Here is a 23539-nt window from a genome sequence, read left to right on the forward strand (position 1 = left end):
TTTATCATAATAAATAATTATAAATTAGAGTAGCTACAATGATGAATTAAAATCAAACCTCATCCATTTTTGTTTCTTCTTTTCGATCGCTTCAATAATTTCTTTCCACGTAAAATATTAAAATAGAATGTATATCTAAACTTTCATATTTTGCGAACAAATAATTTGTCCCTCATATTGTACTCTTCAATAGGACAACAAATAATTTATCTTATTTAATGGGTAAGTTCCTGAAAGAAAAAATAGCTATAGCCAGATGTTGGATATGATTTTAAAAATACTTTTGAACTTTTAGAAATATTTTCATTGGGTGCTTGAAAAAAAAAAAATAGTTAGCACATGTAAATGAAACGAATGAGACAGTGTAACTATTGGTTCACCTAATATTAGGGTTTGATACTGTTTTCCTTTGCAATTTTAAAGGTTAAACCAATCAATCATATATGTTGATACTTTTCATTTACTCAAATATAAAAGAACATTCATACTTATTCTTTTATCTTCTTATAATATATAAAATACAAGTATTCTTTTAATTACTAAAGTTACGTACATAATCTTATTCATGACCTTATAATAAAGTTTGTTTAAAAATAATTGTAAAGAAATTCTTACTCAGGATAATATAATGTGTAAAATTCTACTGACACTTATATTACTTAAAATTAAAATAATATAAACATAATATTTGTAACCACATTCATAAAGATTTTAATATATATATATATATATATATATATATATATATATATATATGTATATATGTATGTATATATATATATATATATAATATGATTTGGATTGTAACTTGAGAGTATATTATAGAATCAACTTATGAAAATGTAGATATAAAATATCTATCAAGAAGGTTTAAACTCAAATGATGGAAAAAATTTAATACTAACTCCATCACTAAGAAATATTGATAAATAGCAAACCAATTATCAACAAAAGAAGAAAGAAATGAGTGTAACATTAACCTATGAATCATTATTTTTGGTTGAAAAACAGAAACTACTAACATAATTAGCAACAACAATGAATATGAAGGACTTCGAAAAAGTAATTAAAGCAAAATCATCAATATCAAAGACAAATTCAGAAGAAGAAAGCCCCCAGTTTTTTACATTCTATTTGTTTGATTGAAAGAAGAAAAAAATGTAATAACATTCAAAAAAATAAAAGGAAACAAAGAAGAATAGAAGACGTGACAACACTCAAAACAAGATAAAGAAAGAAAGACAAAGAAGAAGAGAATATATGACGGCACTCGGAAAAAGAAGATTTATCATTACGATAAAGTTTGAAAAAGAAAAAGAGAAGAAGACAAGAAGTTCATCATGACAAGTTTGATAAAAAGAAAATATTTAAAAGTTAGGATAAAAATGTAAGAGGTTAAAGGGTATTATTGTAAAATAGGTAATATCTAGTGTGTTCTATTATATCTATAAATAAGAACATATAACTGAGAAGGGGAGTTTTGGTTGTGTTTATAAGTGTATAAATTTCATATATTAGAGTTGTAAGAGTTTTATGAAGAAATGTTTACAAGATTTAGTTCTTAAGTCCTCCCTTTCTATTTTGTTTTCATTATGAAAATACTTTTTTGTATTTTCAGCTTGCATTGTATTATGTTTTTATCTTCTTTTTATTTAGCTTCTTTCTATTATTCTAAAAATATATATATATATATATATATATATATATATATATATATATATAATATTGGTGTTCATCAATTGGTTTAAGAGATTGACTCCAAAAGTGTACTAGTTAGTCTTGCCAGTGTGATTTGGGTACACATCGACCTAATATATCGACATATATTCAACTAGAATCAAGTTCTATATTGTGATGATCAAAGGATATTTAGACGTAAAAGGTACAAAATAGATATATTTTTCTTAGTATATATTTTTCATTGTTCATATTTATAATGATTATAAATTTAAATAAGGTGAAATACACTTGAAAAATAATTTCTATCAAATAACAATTTTCATGTTTAAATATATTTTAATTAATAACATTGAAATATTTAATTTTTATTATTTTTACGATGTATCTTAATAATTTTTGGTCGACCACATTCTCTTTGGCAATATCTTTGGTAGAAAAGTCCATTACCTATAAATAATTTTTGTTAATAAAATACATTTTAATATAAAATGAAATTTGTATAGAATGAATAACATGATCGTGATAATGGAAGTCTAAATTTTTTCGAAGCAACCATTGCCAAAAGAAATACCTCTCATTTCTTAAAAAGAAACGTGTTAAAGTCTTTGGAAAATACAGTATTATTATGCTAAAGTCAAAGGTGTATATGGTTTTATAAAATAGAGTCTATGGATTGGGTAATGTTAAAACCGTTAATCCGGTTCAGTAAGATGTGGACCGGAGAGAGATCTTGAGGCAAGGACAAGCGAACCGGGAAGAGGGTCCATTAGGCCGTTTCTACCATCTCATCTCATTTGCTTTGGTTTGTTTGCTGCCACCATCGCACGCACCCTTTGCACATTTCTCCTACGCCAAACAAATCCAAAAGTCAAAACTACCCCTACCCACCATGGACGTAGGAGTCGCCGACGATCATTCCCCGGAAGCCACAATATCGCGGTGGAAATTTTCGGTGTCGCGGCAGTACCAGCACATGCTGGACAAAACGACGCCGCACGTCCTCCGCCGCTGGATCGGGTGTCTGGTGGTGGCTGCCGTCTACGTCCTCCGCGTGTACTTGGTTCAAGGCTTTTACATCGTCTCCTACGCCCTCGGTATTTACATCCTCAACCTCCTCATCGGCTTCCTCTCCCCTCAGGTCGATCCCGAGATTCATGACGGCCCCACCCTCCCCACCAGAGGATCCGATGAGTTTCGCCCCTTCGTTCGCCGCCTCCCGGAGTTCAAGTTCTGGTACTATTCCCTTCCACTAATCCTCCCTTCCTCCTAGGGTTTTGTACTCCACCACCTACTTCTGTTGTAATATTATCTTGTTAGCGTCTTTGGTTCTAACTCCAAGATTTGATTTCGACTTATCGTTTCAGACTCCTAATCAGCTTGCCTAAGAATTTACAGATTAATTAAATAAAGGGAATTTAATTAAACTTCCTGCACTGCATTTATCACAAACACCAACAATTTAACCTGGACTTATGGAGAAGTTACATGAGGGTCTGGGGGACTGACCTTATGAATAAAAGCTGAGGAAAATTTTCATTTATTTTATCCAAATTTATGCTCAATATTGTTCTGTTTTTTAAAATTCAAGTTTTAGAGTATTTGTATGCTTGATCTGTCCGTCACTGTACTCGAAATTGTCTAGATTTTCGTTCAAGCGAATTATGGATATTGAAAATGCCACATTCTGATGACCATACTGGCTTGCATGTTATCCTTGATGAGTAGGAGGGTATAACAATCTTGTGTTTGATTTTATTACATTTCTGTGTTTAATTATTAGTCTATGGTTTCGCTTCCGAGGAGATCAATCTTCATTCACGAGCATTAGTATTGTGCTTTGTTGTAATTGTCATTTGTGGGGGTAGCTAATGTTTTGTTATTTACGGTTTGGATTTAACGTGCAGATGGTTGTTTTTACTGAAAGCTTCTGAACTTTTTGTTCATGGGCAGGTACTCGATCACAAAGGCGTTTTGCATTGCATTTGTGATGACTTTCTTTAGTGCCTTTGATGTTCCAGTATTCTGGCCGATACTCCTTTTCTACTGGGTGGTCCTTTTCACACTTACAATGAGGAGACAGATTTCACACATGATCAAATATAAATATGTTCCATTCTCATTTGGGAAACAGGTAGATTCAGTATAATTTCTTCCCATTCAAAATTGTCGTGGCAAGCAAATATTGGTTATTCATTCATTAATGTTGTTATCAGGATTGCATCCTTGTTGCTAATAGTAAGCATTTTGTCTATTTTACTTTTAGCGCTATGATGGAAAGAGAGCACCAGCAGATAGCACAAGTCCAACCGCGGACTGAAATTTTCAGTTTAAATGAACTTTATTTGCTACATTTAAGTCACAATCCCAAATGTGGCTTGATACCATCTACAGTATTTGCTACAATTAACAGCTGGAGCAACCTGAGGATTTGGTGGCTGTGGAAGATTGCTTTGAGGTCTAGCATGGACGTATGACATCTGGATGTTCAACTCCCTATTGAGCAACTGTTTGGACATCTTCAATGTTTCTACTCCCTGGTAGATGCTTTAGTCTTGGGGAGATGTTGGGGGCTCTCTCTTTCATCTCCCTTCTCGTGAAATCCTTTTTCTTTTCTTTTTCTTTATAGGTAGTCAAATGCTAAACTCTTATTGCTGAATTCTAGTTAAATAACGAGAATTTAAGACGCCTTTGCTAAAGGAATCCCCTTCATTATTTGCAATGGGGTGTTAACTCTTTTTCCATTGTATTTTTTTTCTTCAAATCATGCGATTTTCAGGAACTCATTTTTTTCTATAAATGTGCTTATGCAATACTACTACTCCCTCCAGGCTTTCTTGGCATTATTGTGATGTGTGTATCTTTCTTATATATATATATATATATATATATATGTTATGAATGAGCTTGTCCACACTTCTGGCTGTAAGACTGATATCCCCGGGAGGTGTCAAAGTTGCTCTTCACAAGGCCTTTCTCATGGTTCAAACCTCCCTCTATCTGCAGAATGTCCTCAACCACATTTTTTTAAAGCCAAGTACTTGTTCATGAATCAGTAATAAAATATTTTCATAACTCTTTTTAATTGGTGTTTCTGTAACCGAGTTGAATCGCGTTGTATGATTCATATGGTTTGATTATATCTAATGGAACAAGGTCGATCTTATATCAAATGGCAATTTTAATTTTTTATTTTGATGGAATCACTTGGTCGGGTTGGTCATATGGTATGGGACTTCTTTCCTTTGCAAAGGATTTCTTGCCATACCTTTGGTTGAGGAAAATTTCCCATTGATCTTGATGTGCATCTCTCATCAGAAACATATTATGTACCACTACAGTTTTGTGTACTGATTACTTTTATTACACACACACACACACATATATATATATGCTCTTTTCGTTGTCTTGACCCTTCTTTGTAATGGTATCTGCAACTTTTTTTCCTGAATGTAATGGTATCTGCAACTCCCTCATTCCAGTAAGCCAAGTGAGCTTAAAGTCACCATTATAAAGGCCCCGTTGCCATGACCATAGAAAACACCGGTTATTTGTAGTTCAACCAAAGTAGTTGTTCAGAGAAGCGATGGTGATCGCCTGAATGTTAGAGTATTGATCTTCGCACCACAAGAATTTTGTGCTACTATTTTAAACTGAAAAACGTAATGTTCCATATTCTAGCCTTCAATTTATTCCGACATTTTGTGTGGGAAACAGACGTCCATGTTAGAACAAAGGTGTTTTTTCTTTTTTTTTATGAAGGGCACAACACAGGCTACATATGATCGATGAAGGAAGTTTGGAATTATAATTGGAAGTACTGTTTGCAGAAATCGAGTTTGTGCGTGTTTGAGGGAGATATGGTGCTTAGTTTCAAAAAGCAGGTCGTGGGTTCAACCGATAAAGGTAAAAAATGTTCAATGAGTTCCAATGTTTTAATCTCAACTCCGCATTTGTTTATGAATATACCAATTATATAAACCCGTACAGTAAAATAATTTAAAAATCATAGGTTAAACTCTGGAAGTTGTATTCCAACATGGCGAACTTCCGTGTAGGTCCAAACCTTTCCTTCGAAAGTGTTCTTTCTTTGAAACTACCTAGTACCAAGTGCTTACGTTTATATTGAAGCAAGAAAAAATGTTATGTTAATCATATTTACACACGTTACTTTGTAACACTTTCCCTATCTAATTAAGGTTCGTTTTGTATTGCTTCGACACACACTTGGACTTTGATTCTATCGAACTGTGAAAGTTGAATAGTACACCTTCAAATGCATTTTTATTCATAATTAGCTCGATTGTACTTCAAAATCAACCTTTTGCCATGTCTGAAAAAGTAAAATAAAAACATGTCTTTCCTACAATGTATAAGTGTTTCAGGTATGGGATAGGAGATCAATATCAAGACAATACTTCACACTTTTTTTTCTAAATCTATTAAAGTCACTTTTGGTTTTCTTTACAAAGTTCTTCTAAATCTTTAGTATTGCAACTCCAAACAGTTTTAAATTCTCAATAAATATAATAACTTACCTTGTACTTTATTTCTATAAATTTCAAAATGGATTTTTAATTAAAATTTATTTAATCATAATCCAAAAGTTAATAAAAGTGTTTTACCTGTAAATGTGTTTAATTTGTAATGTAAATACCTAATAAGTGTGTGACTGAATAGTGACTCAGTAACCACTCGACTCGTAAAGAGTAAATAAGATGAAAAGTTGAAACACTCGTTTAGAATTCGTTTAAAAACATATCAATATAAGACCGGTCATCCACGATATTGAAGGTAAAAAGTGAAACTCATTTGACTTTAGCATCATGGTCTTCAATTCCTTACTCTTATTATTACTCAAATGAAATTCCTATTTTAAGGTATCATTTTTCTTTTTCTATAAAAGAAAATTTTCTAGTATTTTATAACCAAAGCTTAAATCATCAACGCAAAGGTTCATATTTCATATCACTTATATTTTCTTACATAATCTTTCACATCTGTACACATCACAGTTCGAAACCAATTTACTCAGTCCTAATACTAAGAGTTTTTTTTTTCTTTCTCGCAATTTAATTCTCTTTCATGATATGAAGCGAAAGCTTATTAAAGCAATCAAACCGAAATTGTTGTGCAAGCGTTTGCATTACATAAGAAAGTTGTATTACAGCTCTGCCATCTAGCCAAGACAATACCTTCTGTGCAAAAATAAATGAATTAATGATATTCCAACCTTCCAAGATCTTTTCTAGGCTTGATTATTGAAATCAACAAACACATAAACATCAACTTGATAAGGGTCAACACTAAAAAGTATGTTCATTGTAGGAAATGAAAGATCCTCCAGGGGTACTTACCTGGGTGGTCTGTAATATCCATAAATACTGTAGTAGGTTTGTGCAAGAGTAAGCAGCAACAAAACAACAGCAGCAACCAAAGATATAATGGCCCAAGGATTACTGAAGTAATTGTGTCTCAAGCTTGCACACCAGGTGTTCCATCTATGGTTGTAATACCGATTCACATCCTCAGACAATGGAGAAAGGTAACTGTTATTGATGTCAAAAACAACCTCTTGGCATAAACGATTGAAAAGGTCTGCAACTTCAGCATCACTACCAAGCCAGTGTTCAATTATGCCACGGTAATGAAGATATCCCACATCCTCTGGAGAGTTAATCAAGTTGTTCATGAAGATAATATAGGATGTGATGTCATTGCTGCAATCAAGATGACACTGCTCAAAGGCAATGAGATTGAGAAACAAAGACTTGGTGCCATCATGGATCAAGAGCCGAGGTATTCGCAGAATACCATCCTTAAATTTGATGTCCCAGAAGCGATCAGTCTTCCTCTTCTTGAACTTGATTCCAGCCTCTTTAAGCTCTGTCACACAGTGTATCAGTTGCTGTCTCCGTTTATCAGCCACTCTTTGAGCATTTGACCTGCGTTTGATCCATATTCTAGGCACAGGTTGAAGTCCTGCACGCAAAAGACTTCTTCTGAACACTTCCAAGCAGTGAAGACCTTCTTGATCAGGTAAAGGGTCAAAGGTAATAGCACTTCCTAGGGATAATTCCAATTTGTTTCTGTCACTTTCTGTCATTGGTTCATCAGTCGGCATCAAAGGGTCGAAGAACCTGAGTGCCAGAGCTGTAACAAGTCCTTTCATGTCTGGGTTTCCCAGTTGAATTCCCAGAAGTCTGTCCAGTACAAAGAGTGGAAGCTGGTTTTCTAGCATGATCATATCCCTCTGAATGGAATGCATTGATCCACGCATTGCAAAAACAGGATCATTCCTGGAATATCCAAGTTGTTTGAACCCTTCTGTGGCTCCTCTGAATAGCTCCAGCACAAAACAGCCATCAAGGACAAGCATTTCCACGAACTCATTGCTGCTTAAACTAATTAGTCCTTCATAACAGGAGCGAGCTCTTTCTTCTATCTCCTTCATGGAATTGAGGTAGATCCTAATGTCATGCTTGGTACGCTTAAGGACATGGTTAATGGAACGCCATTTATGGCGATCCATTGGGCGAAGGCGCTTCTTGCCATGATGGTAAGGACCTATAGACACAATCTGCGGAGCAAAAGCTTTATCATCACCAGTACTATCTCTAAGGTAATGGGGGATTTTGTAGATTGATAGTTTGGACCATGAACTTGCCACATCATCTTGACCTGCCTGCTCTAGTTTCTCCTTGATGATCACCACCCATTCAGATCCTGGTGAGTTTGGTTCCTCTCGTGATTTTTCACCATCTTCACTGATGACAACCTGCAATGATTCTGTAGGTTCCTGCTGAAATTGGTCCTCTTGCCACTGCTCCTTCTGTGGAAACTCTGTTGATCGTTTCCCTGAATTAGGTGAAGATGGAATCCCGGATTCCAAGGTTTCTTTGAGTTTAAGGGTGATGAGATACCAGCTCAAGAGCTCTTTGTTGAATACAGCCACCATTTCTTCAAGCGAATGGTGTTCTGTTTCTTGTCAATGGCCTCTGTGTTGCTGCCAATTCATAAAGAAACAGAATTGAAATAGTGTTTGATGAAGGGTAAAGAGTCAATTGCGATTATGGTCTGAAATGACCTTCACATTTTTAATAGAATGTTGTAACTGACTTGAATAAATTGTGCAGCTCATATGGGACCCCTTTGGGCCTCATTACAACCCTTTCTGAAAACATTCAACTTTCAATCTCTAGCACGCCAAATTATGTTGGAAAATGACCCTTCCCCTAAAATATGCATATGGCATCACATCATGGGTAATAGTGGCTTCAACATGTTCAATCAGAAACTGTGGTAGTTTCAGATGCACTTGTAAAATGCATTGGTGTGAGGGCAGACACAAAAAGTGGAGAAAACGTGGAAGAATTCAAAATCTGCAATGTCTCTCGTGTTCATGAGGCATAGAGCATATCCCAATCTTAAGTTCTAAATTATTCAGCTAGATAACTTTACAACCGTAACAATGAATATATAATTGCAAACCTTTATACAGAAGCTTCTTACCAATCCTCCTACTCACTAAATAATTTAAAAAGTGAAGAACGTTTTTGTTATTGACAATAACTAAGAAATTCTACTTTCTTTTTCTTTATAATTGGTCATTATAGAGTTAGCTGAGTAAAGTTAGTAATTTCAAAATTTCTCTATTTTCTAATCGATGGATTATTTTAATTATTATATTAATTTGAAAGTTGGGTGGAAGAGTATAACTCTTATAGTTATAATGACTTAGATGCTCTCTATAATTGACATTTATTAGTAAATAAAGATATCCTTGATTAGAGGAAAAGTTATTACATTGACAATCTTGGTATTGTTATTTTTTTCTATGATTGTTGCCTAAGCTGGGTCATAAGAATGAAACTGAGTAAAATTTACCATGAATTTAATATATAATTCTTTAATTTTAATTGCAGATTGATTAAGAAAATTTGTATGAGGACAGAAGCTTCTAATTTTAGGTTTAAGAAAGAAACAATCTCATCATGAAAATTGGAAGTAGTACAATTTGTATTTATAACTTCAAAAAAGTAGCTAAACTTTTGACCTTTATATCACCTTTACATAAAAAAAACAAAAAAACAAAACTTGTACGTTTTTATTTATGTTTTCCTTACCTGTTCAAGCTTTTATTTATTTATGTTCTAATGTTTAATATTTAGATGTTATTGTTCTTTTTATGAATAACGTGGAAAAGGAATAGAAAAAGTTAAGTATCATATGAAATAAACGACTTATAAAACACATTTATAATAATTCTTTTCTTTTTCAATAAAAAATTTAGTGAATAGCTAAACTAACAATCTTCTGTGTGAATTACAAGTAAAGAAAATACCTAATGGTCACGAGTGGAGGTTCACAAATTACAAGTTACAACGTTTATTCATGATAGGGTTAGACATTATAGATCCTAAACTAAAACATTCAATGTTTATAGTTTTATTTTAGAAATATACAAACATTTTTATTTATATTTATTTTATCATAATTATATAACTTTGTTTTTATTTTTTTCTCACATATAATTAAATTATGTTTGTGTCGTGATTTCACAAATAAAATCATTCTCATAAAAATTGTTTGAATTTGTCTTCATTTTAAAAATAATTCTCATATTGGTTAAATATGAGTAATAATACATCATTCTTTTCAAATTAGGTATAAGGATGAAATATGTATGTATATATTCGTTTTGTCTCCATTCCATCTTAATATTGATTTTTACTCTCATTCTTATTTAACTCATTAAAATACTCAATTTATTACATTATATATATATATATATATATATATATATATATATATATATATATATATCCAAGATATTTTTTTTCTTATTAAAATATTTGTATAATTGTGTTCAAATAATTATATGTATATTAAATATTTTTATTTTATATTTGAATATTTTTGTTCTTTTTAATTTTTTTATTTATTGTTAATGTTTAACTGTCAATTTAAATATTTATTTAGTGTTATTTAATTTTATTTTCTTTTAACCCTATTATCTTGAATTTCTGAATTCATTCATGTTAAAAAGATAAAAAAAATATATGTTAAATTTCAAATATTAATAGTTAAATATTTGCTTTTTATTGATTTCATTCAAATAATATATTAAAATTTTTATTAGTGTGTAAAAAATACATTTAATTAGAATGTGAAGTATGAGAATAAAGAAACATTTAAAATATTTTAAAATTTTATTATTTGTTTTCTTTTTATATTTTTTTAAAATATTTTTAAATTTTATCAACTTTATTTCATTAATTTTGAAAGTTTAATAAATATTTTAATTTTATCAACTTTTATTTAATGCTTTAATTTGAAATATATATAATTATTTTGTTTTTAAATATTTAATATTGAATAAACGGGAATATATTCTTTGATATTGAATATTATAAAAAAATAATTAATTGACATTAAAATAATAAAGAAACATGTACGAGTATATATATATATATATATATATATATATATATATATATATATATAAGTATATAATTGTTACCAATTGGATAAAATAATTTTATTTATTTTAAAATAATTTTATTTTTTCTAAAATAAATTTATTTATTTTTAAATATTTTTTAAAAAATATATATATAATAACAAAATTCATCTCTGTATCGTTCGTTCCATTATCGGTCCTAATTAGGATAACTTCTCTTGTAGATGATTGGAGGAATGAAGTTTGATTGATAATTTACATTCAGATATTATTTATATTTATTGAGAGAATTCTTCAACAGGGTGTAATTAACTGAATTTGATATTGAAGGAAGAAAGTAAAAGGAAAATTAGAAATAGAACCACTTATAACAATTAAATAAAATAATAATTCAGTTGACTTCTTGTTAAACTATATAAATGCTAACATTATTTAAAAAATAATAGCGTGCTACTTAATTAATATAATAAGAAATCGTCCACATTATTTTCTTGTAGTATTAACAGTAATGATAAACTCAATGTTGAATAGGATCTACAATAATAAATATTTTTGTTTTAAACAACAGCTAAATATTGATGTGACTTTTTATTTAAAAAATAAATACCAAATACTTTTTAATTAATAAACCTAAAATTTGAACTGTAATGATCTTAACTTATTATGTAATTCTGTGAACCTTTTATCCACTCACATCTCTCTTCTCTGTTTCCTCTATATTCATTTTAGGTTTTAAGGGATATTCAAAAGCAAGCAAGTAACCTTTCATGCCCAAAACTTAAATTGGTTTATATTTTGTAATATTTTTTTTATGATTTTTCTTTTGTCAAATTTAAAATTATTTATATTTTTGGCAAATTTGTTACTTCCTATTTCAAAACGTAGATCAAGATTAACTCTTGGAAATACTATCTAGATCAAAGGTCTTTAAATAGTTTTTTGTTTTTTTTTTGTCTTTTATCATCTTCATCCAATATCGATTAGAGAATATTTGTATAAGATGTTTTAATATTAAAATTAATGTGAATTCAATATTTGAATATCTAATATATATTAAACATGATCACCAATATTTTTGTCTAAAATTTGTACTTATAAATTTCGTAACGAGTATTAATCTAACTATTATCCATTTGATAATATTTACATCTTGTCATTAGAAGGAATATTTTTTAGATTGACCGTCATTTCGCAAAACTATACCTATGCAATGCATCCAACAATCACATGTATTCCAACGCGAGGTCCGTCTCTACCCTTCAAAAACTAAAAGCATAACATCATCAAATAAAATAAACGTTGTTTGTATAACTAATTTTAGTAAGCGATTTTCGAATAAATAGGCCATATGTTTGGTTTCACATTAGGATAAAGTATAGAGGGTGTTACTCCCTCCACCCCCACACGTCTCTTCCTCCACCTCCCCAATTTTTTAAAATGCCAATTATATCCTTCTAAAATGACAATTATATCCTCAAAAGTTAAAATTTTTTATTTTTATTATTTTAATATTTTAATTTATTTAAAACTTCTGATTTACTTCCCTCTGCACCTCTTCCTCTCTTCCATTTTCGTTTACCTTTCTCTCTTCCGTTAAGCTTCTTCTCCACCTATAACAAATTCATATTTTAACAAATTCATATTTTAACAAAATTATTACGTTTAAAAACTAACCATATATAACATTTAAAATTATAAATTTAAATATAAATTACTGTAAATAAAATAAACAAATAAAATAAAAACGAAACGTAAAAGGAACACTGCCTCTGGAAGGATGACATCCTTCAACGGATGTCAACATCCGTTGAAGGCAAAACGGATGTCGACATCCGTTTTGCCTTAAACGGATGTCGACATCCGTTTTGCCTTCAACGGATGTCGACATCCGTTTTGCCTTAAACGGATGTCGACATCCGTTTTGCCTTCAACGGATGTTGACATCCGTTGAAGGATGTCATCCTTCCAGAGGCAGTGTTCCTTTTACGTTTCGTTTTTATTTTACTACGTTTTGCGGCTCATGCAAGGATTATAGGCTTGGATATTAAAAGGATTATTGGAAGTATGGGAAGGATTTAGGGTGTAGGATTATTGGAAGGATTATGACTACGTACCTGGAGAGGAACCACGACAAGGACACACGACAAGGACACTACACCATAAACGCACTGCACCACGTACTGCACCGAGAACAAGAAGAAGATTGTTTGATAATTCTTTTCACGATCACCAAGCTTTGTAGAAAAATATTTTACTCATACAAGGAACTACGTAGGTTATCAGTGAAATATGTTATAAATGAATAAAATTAAAAAACAACAATTTTAAAAATAAAATTTTACTGAGGGGCAAAATAGTAAAGGAAAGGTGGAGGAAGGGGCAAAATAGTAAAGGGGAGGTGGAGGAAGAGATGTGTGGGGGTGGAGGGAGCAACACCCAAGTATAGATAGTTCTTATGGTGAATAACGTCAATCTGGATCATTGAAATTTGGGCCAATATCAGCGTGGCCCAGATATGTACATAATATGATGGGGCAGTTGCTCCCTCCACCACCACCGAATGCTTCCTGCACCACCCCATACCAATTTTGCCCTTCTCTAAAACGGATATCAACATCCGTTTTACCTTCAACGGATGTTGACATCCGTCCATTCACAAATCCTATATTTTAATTTATTATTTTTATTTAAAAAAAAAAAATCTTCAACGGATGTGGCGACATCCGTTAACGGATTGCCACATCCGTTTTAATAAAACTTTTAAAACTACTTTGATTATTATTTAAATAATAATATATAACTTAAATTAATAATAATTATTTTATTAAATAAAATAAAATTAATTCATAAATAATTAATTAATCATTTTAAATTAATTAAATAATATTTATATATTAATTTAAAATATAATAAATTAAAATCTGAAAATTTAAAAAGAAAAAACTTCCCGATTTAATAAATTTTTAAAATCTTCAACGGATGTGGCGACATCCGTTAACGGATTGCCACATCCGTTTTAATAAAACTTTTAAAACTATGATTATTATTTAATCCGTTTTAATAAAACTTTTAAAACTATGATTATTATTTAAATAATAATACATAAATTAAATTAATAATAGTTATTTTATTAAATAAAATAAAATTAATTTATAATTAATTAAATAATAATTTTAAAAAAATTAAATAATATTTATATATAAATTTAAAATATAATAAAATAAAAAACTAAAAACTTTAAAAAGAAAAAAACTTCAATGCGTTTTAATAAATTTTTAAAAAGTATTTTAATTATTATTTAAAATAATAATACATAAATTAAATTAATAATAATTATTTTATTATAAAAATAAAATTAATTTATAAATAACTAAGTAATAATTTTTAAAAAAAGTAAATAATTAAAAAACTTAAAGAAACTAAAAACTTAAAAAAACTAAAAACTTAAAAAAGAAAACTAAACGTAACGGATGTGGCACATCCGTTGAAGAATTTTTTCTTCAACGGATGTCGACATCCGTTCAAGAGAAAAGGAGGAGGTATAGGATATTTTAGAATATGAAAGATAATTTTGGAATTTAAAAAAAGTGTGGTGGTGCAGGAAGCAATGTGTGATGGTGTAGGGAGTAACTCTCATATGATGGTCTTTAGACCCTAGCCATTGTGCCTCATTAGATTTGGCCCAAAATCATGGTACCAACACACGAACAACGCTTCAAACAATATGTTGATTTTAAAAATGAAAATTTTAACATTTTTTTTTCTTTCTTAAATAACCTTTTCTCACATACGCATTATATCTAAAATTAATTAATTTATTTCATAAATAAAATATTCATCATTAACATTAAAATCACATCTCCTCATACTTTTTACTTTCTAAAAATATCCAATCTCATATTTCTGTAACATATTTTTTATTAATCGTATTAGTTGAAGTAAATCTATACTATGAAATAAAATCTCCATTCGTTTTAGTAACAAGAAAGATAATGTAATTTGGTGATATTTAATCAGGACTTTTCTTGTAAGGAATTTGATGGATTTTATGCAACTTTTTAATAGAATGTATGAATATTATAATAATATTACCTAAATCGTGTTTTTCTAATTTTTTTTTCTCTTATTTCATGTAATTTCTTCGATCTTTGTGGAAGACAGTATACGCTGTTGTACGCAGTTGTGATGAATTTTTCTAACCAAATTGCCGTGTTCACTCATGTTATTAAGTAGTGGTAATTATAGTTGTAAGTCTATTGTTCAAACGTAAAAAAACACGACGAAGAGAATGTGAACAAACGGTTAGTACAATAGAACAAAAAATTACAATCAAAGATTGAAAAAAAAAATTATTGTAATGGTTCTATTTCTTTATATTTTTTTAGTTTTTTTTTTATTAATTATTGCAATTTGAAATTTATATAAAAAACTATGGAATTATTTTAAATCCTATAAATTCATGAAATTCTTTATAATTCTTACTGTCTAAATATATTAAGACATGAACTACAATATTGTAATAATAAGTTTTTTAATAAAAAAAGTTTGACGTATCATATTTATACCTGGGGCAAGACTTTTTTGTACCAAAGTATTATAGTATAGAGGACTGTTGAATTAGAACTTGTAAAGATTTTTTAAAAGAACAGATAAAAAGTATTCGGTATTATTAGATCAAAACTTTCGAATACCTACATAAATACATATATTGTGATATTCAACTAGAATAATTAGATTTTCTAGGCTGATAAAGAAATAATGGCATATTTTACAAATTATAAAAAGTATGATGAAACTAAAAAGTATATAAACTTTAATGGAGAAATTTTTGAGAATTTTATTAAATTTCATCATTTAGTTAGATATATCACGCTCATTCAATCCTTTAAGATTTATTTAGACCTTAATTTTTTTTCCATCAATTACTAATCCTCATCTTCAAATTTGCTAAAAACTCATAATTTCAAATATACTGTTGAAATCCAATGATAATAGAAAGAAAAAAATGCTAGCACATGAAGAACTAGTCCAACAAAGAATGAAATTAAAAACAATCATTTACTAAAAGATTTAACATTTTATGTCAGTCTTACTGTTTTTCTATCCGAAATTTATAATTTATAATTACTGTTCACAAAATCTTATAATTTTGAATATTTTCTAAAAACTTAAAATTCTTTCAAATCTCAACCAAAAACAAAAATTAAGTCTATAAAAATTATAAATTCTTAATATACGAATACAGTAAAATGTAAACTACACAAACCTTAATCATGAAACAATCTTTCAAAAAATTAATAACTCCGAATATTTGTAAGGAGTATTTTAAAATTTGCCAAAAAAAAAATAAAACTATTGTCAGAATAATCTTTTAAAATCTTAATTCAATGCACCACCTTATATTCAATCCAATACAACCCTACAATTGAATACAGGCTTTCAGCAAGGCAGCATAACAAGTCGACATTACCTTTCAAACTTTCATTCCGACGAACTCCAATAAAAAGAGATAAAAATGAATATAAAAAATGGGTGAAATCAGACTCGGATGCACATATGCGGGTCGGGCCTCCATAAAAGTTACGCCACCAACGTATGCAGCAGCAGCTTTTTCCATTGATGAATCCAAATTCTTGTTGCTGAAGGCCAGCAGCAGTTACTGGGCAGTAAATTCCTCTGATGTACAATACAATGGTTAACATCCCTGTTTAGTTTTCCTCGGAATGTGTAGAGACTTGCACTCCTATCACTTTGCTGTCATGCTTTCTCTTACTTCTACTACGCCGGGATCTAGGCGTTTTGGTCCTTGTAGAGGGCTTGTTTGTCTGCTCTTGGCTACCAATTAACACTTTCTCATTAGATGGCAGCTCAGGAGGAGTATCTGGCCATGGAGTGCGTTTTGATGGAATAGTGATGTCCAAAGGAGGGTCAATTATCCATCTGCATAAAGTAGAACCGTATACTCAGTTAGGGATACATAAATACATCTATTTGTTGGATGCCATATCATAAATTACAAGCACAAAAATCTGCATGATATGTGCCCAAATAAACAACTCCGTGATTTCCGTAGAAATTTTAGGGTCAAACAGGTTTTGGAATACATTTTCAGTTTATGTTTCTTAATTCTACACAAAAACTACACAGGTCATATTATTTATACAGTACTTTCTACTATGGTCAAACAAGGATGATGTTTCTGTAATTGTTTGTGAAAAGAGTAAATTCATGTACAACGATATTTCACATATTTGAGGAATAGCTTTCGTTATTCCCGGGAAGAACAAATTTCAGAATCCAGAAAATTGACTTGATAAAGAAAAGATGACAAAGACAATACGGTGCAGCCTTAAACAACGGTCGTTATTGCTTGCGTGTGATGTCTTGAAATCTTTAAAGATTGCGCTAATCGTGGAACTAAAAGCTCAATGTTCCTTCTTCCAGTTATTAATTACGTAACCTTTGGACAGATCTTAAATGTACCAAAATATTTTATTGATAAGGATACAAAAATCCCAATCGAGGCATTCGCAACAGATGCTTGGATATCATTGACAAGAAGGAATTGAACTAACAGACGTTAACCAACGAATACAATCGAACAAACCAGCATTCTTAGACTACCAAGACTATCTAAAGACTGTAACTTGCATACGTAACTGCGTGACTTTCAGTCAGATACTAATGGCTTGATAGAAAACCTGCAATTCTACACATTGTCCAGATAATTAAATAGTCAAGATGCCTGTAATGGAAACTATCCCTCAACCATGTTTCCATGTTTCAACACTTATATTTAGTAACCCCTGAAGACAACCAACACCTAGGGAGAGAGTCGTGTAGACTATCTAAAAGACGATCCCCTATATAAGACAAGCAAGACGAAGAGGGAAGAAAACTTTGTGCCCAATGACATTGAGTCGTTCAGTTTCTCACTATTGGAAGTGTGTACCCAGTGAGATATTTTCAAACCAGGATGAAAAATCTTAACAACTATGATAATATAGAACGTCAATAAAAATTCTGCACCAACTTGGCAGCAGCTTACCTTCTACGCTACATTCTGCTTACTTAGTCTTATATACCTGTATCATCATCATCTTAGCTGGTAATTCGGTAGAGTTCAATTAAGCTATAAAATTACAGATCGTCCTAGAAAATAAGTCTACACTCTACATCTATCGATGTCCAAATGTGAATGCAAAATGCAGCTATTCCAAATAAGATGATTCTAAGCACCGCGGTATAGGTTCACAATAAGCACATAACTGGTAATAGGTCTGTATTCTTTGGGCTTGACATCCTATCAAACACATTTAAATCTCGCACATATTCAAAATGGTTAAATATGCCAGATATCATGCAGAAAATTATAAAAAAAGAATGCCAGACATCTTAAGATCATCACAAATGAAAACTTCAAAATCAGGGAGAGGACTCACTGAGAAGGAAATTTGCTGTCTGTGCGGGCTTCAACCCGTAGCCACCAAAGCAAAACTTGACGTCCACAGTTCCCAAGCGGCTCTACCACAGACGTGCTCTTGAGCAAGGACAGTGGACTCTCTATTCCTTCATCAGCCCCATCTAATTCATCAAGATCTTTAACCCACTCTGGCTTATCATCAACATCCTTCCAAACCAACCTTGAATTTAACACAAACCCAGACCACTCGAGCTTTGTGGGCAGAACAGGTGCCTTATCATCAATATAAACCGCACTCCTTCCTGTATAACGCAGTGAATTGAAGGTGTGCCACCCAACCAACTTATCCGTGGCATTACAAGCAGGGCCCTGCACAGGCATAACCGCACCTTCCTCCTCCGTTTGAACCATGGATGAAGAATCATCCGAATGAAGCAATATTCCAACCGAAACAGCTCCGATCCATTTCACATTTTGTGCTTCATCAAACAACTCCATACTATGCATATTACTATCATCAGCAAACACCACAACTCCGTCCAGCTTCTCTTTTCTCACAACTCTGTTCAAAATCAATCGAACGCAAGTAAGTCTTCATGATGCATTTTCACTGTATTCTGTGATTATGCTTCGCGCACTAACAAAAACAGTACTCCATAAAGTTTCTACACTCAGCATAACAATAATAACATTAATCGAGTAAAAGGAGGTAGCAAAAGTTAACCTCAAAGCATGAAGTCGCATCCGAGACTCGAGTTTATGCCTAGCATCCCACGAATTTGGCATTCGTGGAGAAAAGCCAACGTGGATTGTTCTGAGGCCGGACTTGGCAATAATCGAAGCGGTTTCGTTGGTGACTCCGCCGGCCTCCACCACGATCCAAACCAGATCGTACGGCACCAGCATCAGCGTGTGCATCACACCAGTCAAGTGCAGCGTCTGGAACGTCCGAACATACGTTGGCGTCACAGCGATCACCGTCCTAGGGTTCTTCACCCCGAACAGCGACCTCTGCTCCCTCTGCACCCTCTCGATTATGCGGTGCGCTTTCATCACCTCCACGGGATCCGGGTGCGGCCACGGCCGGATTCGGATCCCGTGCCGCCCGACCACCACACGGCTCGCAGTGCTCACCGCCGCCGTCCTGTTCGCCGCCGGAGGAACGTTCAGCGGCGCCGCGATATCCGCTCCGCCGCGGAACGGGGCGGTGTAGAGACTGGTAGAGAACAGGAAGAAGAACACCAGTCGGGAGAAGCGGAAGCCAAGGACGAGACTGATGAGGCAGCAGAGACCGTGGATTACCAGCCAGAAAATCGCCGCCGGCGACTTCACCGCGCCGTCGGCGGACGAATCCAACTGCGCGGATCCCCTGAAGCTGTTGGCTCGGCGCGTGAGGTAACTCTGCTGCAACGCCGAGAGCTTCATTTTGTCCCTGTCCGTAGTCAAAGAAAGAATGTTGGCGAGTTGAAGTGATAACACACTTACGCTATTATATGTTTGGATTTAATTTTAAGATTGAAGTTCGGAGCAGAAAAGATAAGAGAGAGGGTTGTCGGTTGGAGATGGTGGTTGGTTTTAGGTTGCTGGTGGCTTTAGGTTGGTGCCCCTGTCATTTAATCATTCATCATTTCTTTGGGTTTAAGGATAAACTGCTTTCTTTTTCTTTTTTATTTCTTTTTAATTATTCTAACACCATCAATTCGGACACAATTAATTCTACATAATTCAAAACACTCTTGGCGTGATATCTGGTCAACGTTATAACAAACTCTTTAATTTCATCTCCAACCTTATTTTCAAAACTCTGTTGAGGACATTCCAAGCAACTCAAAAATAATAAACAAACAAATTTCTGCATAAAAATAACATGTGACGACACCGAAATTAATTACTCGTTTTTATTTCCAACCAAATGTTTGGAACTTTTTGTCTTTTATCTCATCTCATTTGTTTTTGTGCTATAATTTGTATCCAACACCCTAACCGATAGCTTCCCTCCACTTTCACTCAATTTCCGTTTCTTACAATTACAGCTTCTGAAAATTTCCGTTTTTTTTTCTCTTTCCAGATTCACGATATTCATGCAAATTGTAATCTTTTTCCTAAAATTAGGAGTGGTAGTGATAAAGGGTTAATTATAAACAGTAAAGTGTCAAAGTCTTCTAAAGCTATAACGTTAGATATCTAAATTGAAACGATTATGTTTTTCCATGTTGGTATGTTCTGTCCAATGTGAAACCTAACTATCTATAGTTGCCACTATTTCAGCTTGTTCAAACTTTCTGTAAAACCATCGACAACGTCTAAGACTTTTGCAAACATCACCTTGTGATTTACACATTCACTCTTTTGATTGGGTTTCAAAATTGGAACATGAAAATAACAGATTTGGTTGGTAAGTTGTGATATGTCAAAATCATCGGTAGCCAGAACAATATGCTTGCAAACTAAGAAATTCTTCTCACATCACAATAACTCCTTCCTCATATAAATAAAACACCTCTTTTTATTAGGTGCCTCGCTTGATTACTACATTTCACCGTTAATTGATTCATATAACATGTTTCTATATAAGCCTTTGAATTTTGGTGCCTTTGAATGACAATAACACAGGTCACAATACAAATTTTTCAAGGAACTCCTGCTTCTAGAGAGAGGATAATCTCAAAAACAATTATTTAAAAATACTGTATCATATAATCTCACTAAGTTTTTTTTTTTCAATTTGAGTCAACTCAATCTATTTAAGTTTATCAATTATCTGCTAAACTAAACGTATGAATAGGTTTAATTAATTTTAAAATAATCATTAATAGACCAAAATGTTTACTAATTTTATGAATAATTGTCTTTATCGAAAATATTATCAATTACTTTTTACTGAGATCTCCTTTCTGTTTTATATTTTGTTATTCAAACTATTCAAATTCAATACGTTATTTAAGAAAATCAAATATAATATAACTGGAATCAATAACTTATACCTGAGCATAGTTTTCAAGATAATTTTAAATATAAATAATATTCACAAAAAAATATTTTTTATCTTTACTGCAAACTAACATGTGTGTGTATATATATATATATATATATATATATATATATATATATATATATATATATATATATAATAAAGAAGTGGAAGGGGGTGCATTGATTGTAAAAGTAAAGATTGTAAATTTTAAAAAGAAATAAAAAAAAAAAACTGGCATGAATAGATTACTAAACTTTGACTAGACAATTAAAATGCATGTTGTGTTAAATTAAGCAATAAAACAAATATCATGTTATATTTAACATTAAAAATAAATATTATGTTGAATTTAACGTTTACGACACTATCCACTATAAAATAAAAATAAACTACACGTTTGGTATTAGAGAAATTTTGAATCTGAATTAAATAGGGTCAAAATAAATTTAAGTTTAATTAGTAAAAAATTCAATTAAAAACATCTTATTCTTAAATTCAAGTTTAATCAGTAAAAAAATCATTTAAAAACATCTTATTCTTAAATTTAAGTATCTACTGGTGCTAAAAAAACACTATCACAAGCCAGTTATTCTCTCTCAATCCCGTTTAAATAATAAATAAATGATGTCATTTATTCAATTATTTATACATTTTTTACTTCATTTCACTTTTCCCCCTTATTTTTATATTTATTTTCACATCAACAAGTACGGTACGCTGAAGAATGGGCCATTAAGATTTTTCAAAATGAAACATTAAAATTTTATTTACATTGAATATGCTTGTATACCGTATAAAATTATTAAGTTTTGATTTTGATTATTATTAAAAAGAATATATTTTTATTCTATAAAAATAGTCTTTATGCATTTTTTTTAACTTATTATTTATTCTCATTTTTTAAAAATATTTTTATTTTATTAAAAAATAATACTTTTTTTGCATCTATTAACTGACAAGTTTTATAAACCAACCCATTGGAATCCCTTTTTCACAGACCAAATGTGGGTGGACCAAAATCGGAGAGTAAACACTCCTTCTCTGAGATAATTATATGATAAGCCCAATTAAACCTACACAAAACTGTGGGCTATTACGTGGAATAGACATTTATATACTCTGTTGGACCCAGCTATTTTTTTATATATTCACAAGTAAATTCTCTTTTTTGTTTTGAAGATGATGGCCGTAACAAGCCAATTCAAAGTAGTCCAAAACAAAACAAAAAAACGTGTAAGAATTTGGTTTTTCAACTTATATCTTGATCTTATTTTTTTAGTGTGGTCTTACATGAAAATTACTCTATATGAGACTTGCCTTTTCTAAGTGATAGTATATTTTTGTAAAATAATTTGAAACGTGATAAATAAATTTGAATTACGCTTAAAACTTAAGTTATTTAGTTACCTAATTAAGATAGGTGTGAAATGTGTTCAAGGTAGTTTTAGATTCTATTTTTAGAAAATGTCACTTTAATAATTTTTTTTGATAATTCGTTAACAATAACCTATATGGTAGTATGTAATTAGTCCGTTTCAAATATATGGACCAATAAAATACTGACATATAATCTGTTGTCAAAAAATTGTTAAAATATTATGGTGCTATTTTTATAAAATCATAGTTATGTTTAAGTTGAAAAAAGTTATAGTAATAATTTGACTGGTCTAAAAAAATTAAAAAGAAAATTGGGTATTGTTTTTTTACTTTAGTGGAAAGGAAAAAGAAAAATATAGTGGTCCTATTTAGTTTTTATTCTTCTTCAACTTTTATCCCTCTTGTCTCAAAAGAACTAAGTAAGAAACAATGTGGAACATCTATAAAGAACAGTTGTATTGAGTAACCAAATTTAAAGTAAGAGAAATTAACTTTGTTTCAATATCTAAATTTGAAAGAACAATTTATGGTGTATAATTAATTTTCTTTTAAAGATTTTTTTTGTGGCACACGTAAATTTTTTTATGGTGATCTTTTAATATCATTAATGATTTTTCGAAAATAT

The 23539-nt window shown here is 31.1% G+C and overlaps 3 protein-coding genes across 4 annotated transcripts; 1 reads left to right on the top strand and 2 right to left on the bottom strand.

The window, feature by feature from the left end:
- The first annotated feature begins 2447 nt into the window (after positions 1 to 2447).
- Positions 2448 to 4523, top strand: LOC124841444 (protein RER1A-like). The gene is made up of 3 exons (XM_047317717.2): positions 2448 to 2913; positions 3631 to 3811; positions 3944 to 4523. The coding sequence occupies exons 1-3, from the start codon at positions 2570 to 2572 to the stop codon at positions 3995 to 3997; spliced, it is 579 nt and encodes a 192-aa protein (XP_047173673.1). The 5' UTR covers positions 2448 to 2569; the 3' UTR covers positions 3998 to 4523.
- Positions 4524 to 6633: 2110 nt separating this feature from the next.
- LOC124841432 (UPF0481 protein At3g47200-like) lies at positions 6634 to 9108 on the bottom strand. Of its 2 annotated transcripts, XM_088100214.1 has the most exons (2): positions 7035 to 9108; positions 6634 to 6875 (listed from the first exon to the last, which is right to left on the bottom strand). In XM_088100214.1, the coding sequence occupies exons 1-2, from the start codon at positions 8633 to 8635 to the stop codon at positions 6857 to 6859; spliced, it is 1620 nt and encodes a 539-aa protein (XP_087956340.1). In that variant the 5' UTR covers positions 8636 to 9108; the 3' UTR covers positions 6634 to 6856. The 2 variants fall into 2 exon arrangements, with proteins under 2 accessions (XP_087956340.1, XP_047173659.1); XM_047317703.2 differs by lacking the exon at positions 6634 to 6875 and having other exon boundaries at positions 6904 to 9108.
- Positions 9109 to 16326: 7218 nt separating this feature from the next.
- Positions 16327 to 20325, bottom strand: LOC124841435 (beta-1,4-xylosyltransferase IRX14). Its single transcript, XM_047317705.2, has 3 exons — positions 19288 to 20325; positions 18583 to 19125; positions 16327 to 17080 (listed from the first exon to the last, which is right to left on the bottom strand). Exons 1-3 carry the CDS (start codon positions 19986 to 19988, stop codon positions 16849 to 16851), a joined length of 1476 nt encoding a protein of 491 aa, XP_047173661.2. The 5' UTR covers positions 19989 to 20325; the 3' UTR covers positions 16327 to 16848.
- Between the last annotated feature and the right edge of the window lie 3214 nt (positions 20326 to 23539).

Source organism: Vigna umbellata, chromosome 10, assembly GCF_029865625.1.
Source record: "Vigna umbellata cultivar VRB3 chromosome 10, Vumbellata_1.0, whole genome shotgun sequence".
NCBI classification, from domain to species: Eukaryota; Viridiplantae; Streptophyta; class Magnoliopsida; order Fabales; family Fabaceae; genus Vigna; species Vigna umbellata.

What these genes read in the sequence shown, in the direction of transcription:
- LOC124841444 (XM_047317717.2), top strand. Translation starts at nt 2,570, where the DNA reads ATGGACGTAGGAGTCGCCGACGATCATTCCCCGGAAGCCACAATATCG. An exon ending in CTCCCGGAGTTCAAGTTCTG is followed by an intron (nt 2,914 to 3,630) that starts GTACTATTCCCT and finishes GTTCATGGGCAG; the next exon opens with GTACTCGATCACAAAGGCGT. An exon ending in CATTCTCATTTGGGAAACAG is followed by an intron (nt 3,812 to 3,943) that starts GTAGATTCAGTA and finishes TTTTACTTTTAG; the next exon opens with CGCTATGATGGAAAGAGAGC.
- LOC124841432 (XM_088100214.1), bottom strand. Translation starts at nt 8,635, where the DNA reads ATGGTGGCTGTATTCAACAAAGAGCTCTTGAGCTGGTATCTCATCACC.
- LOC124841435 (XM_047317705.2), bottom strand. Translation starts at nt 19,988, where the DNA reads ATGAAGCTCTCGGCGTTGCAGCAGAGTTACCTCACGCGCCGAGCCAAC. An exon ending in ATGCGACTTCATGCTTTGAG is followed by an intron (nt 19,126 to 19,287) that starts GTTAACTTTTGC and finishes GATTTTGAACAG; the next exon opens with AGTTGTGAGAAAAGAGAAGC. An exon ending in GACAGCAAATTTCCTTCTCA is followed by an intron (nt 17,081 to 18,582) that starts GTGAGTCCTCTC and finishes TACTTTATGCAG; the next exon opens with ATGGATAATTGACCCTCCTT.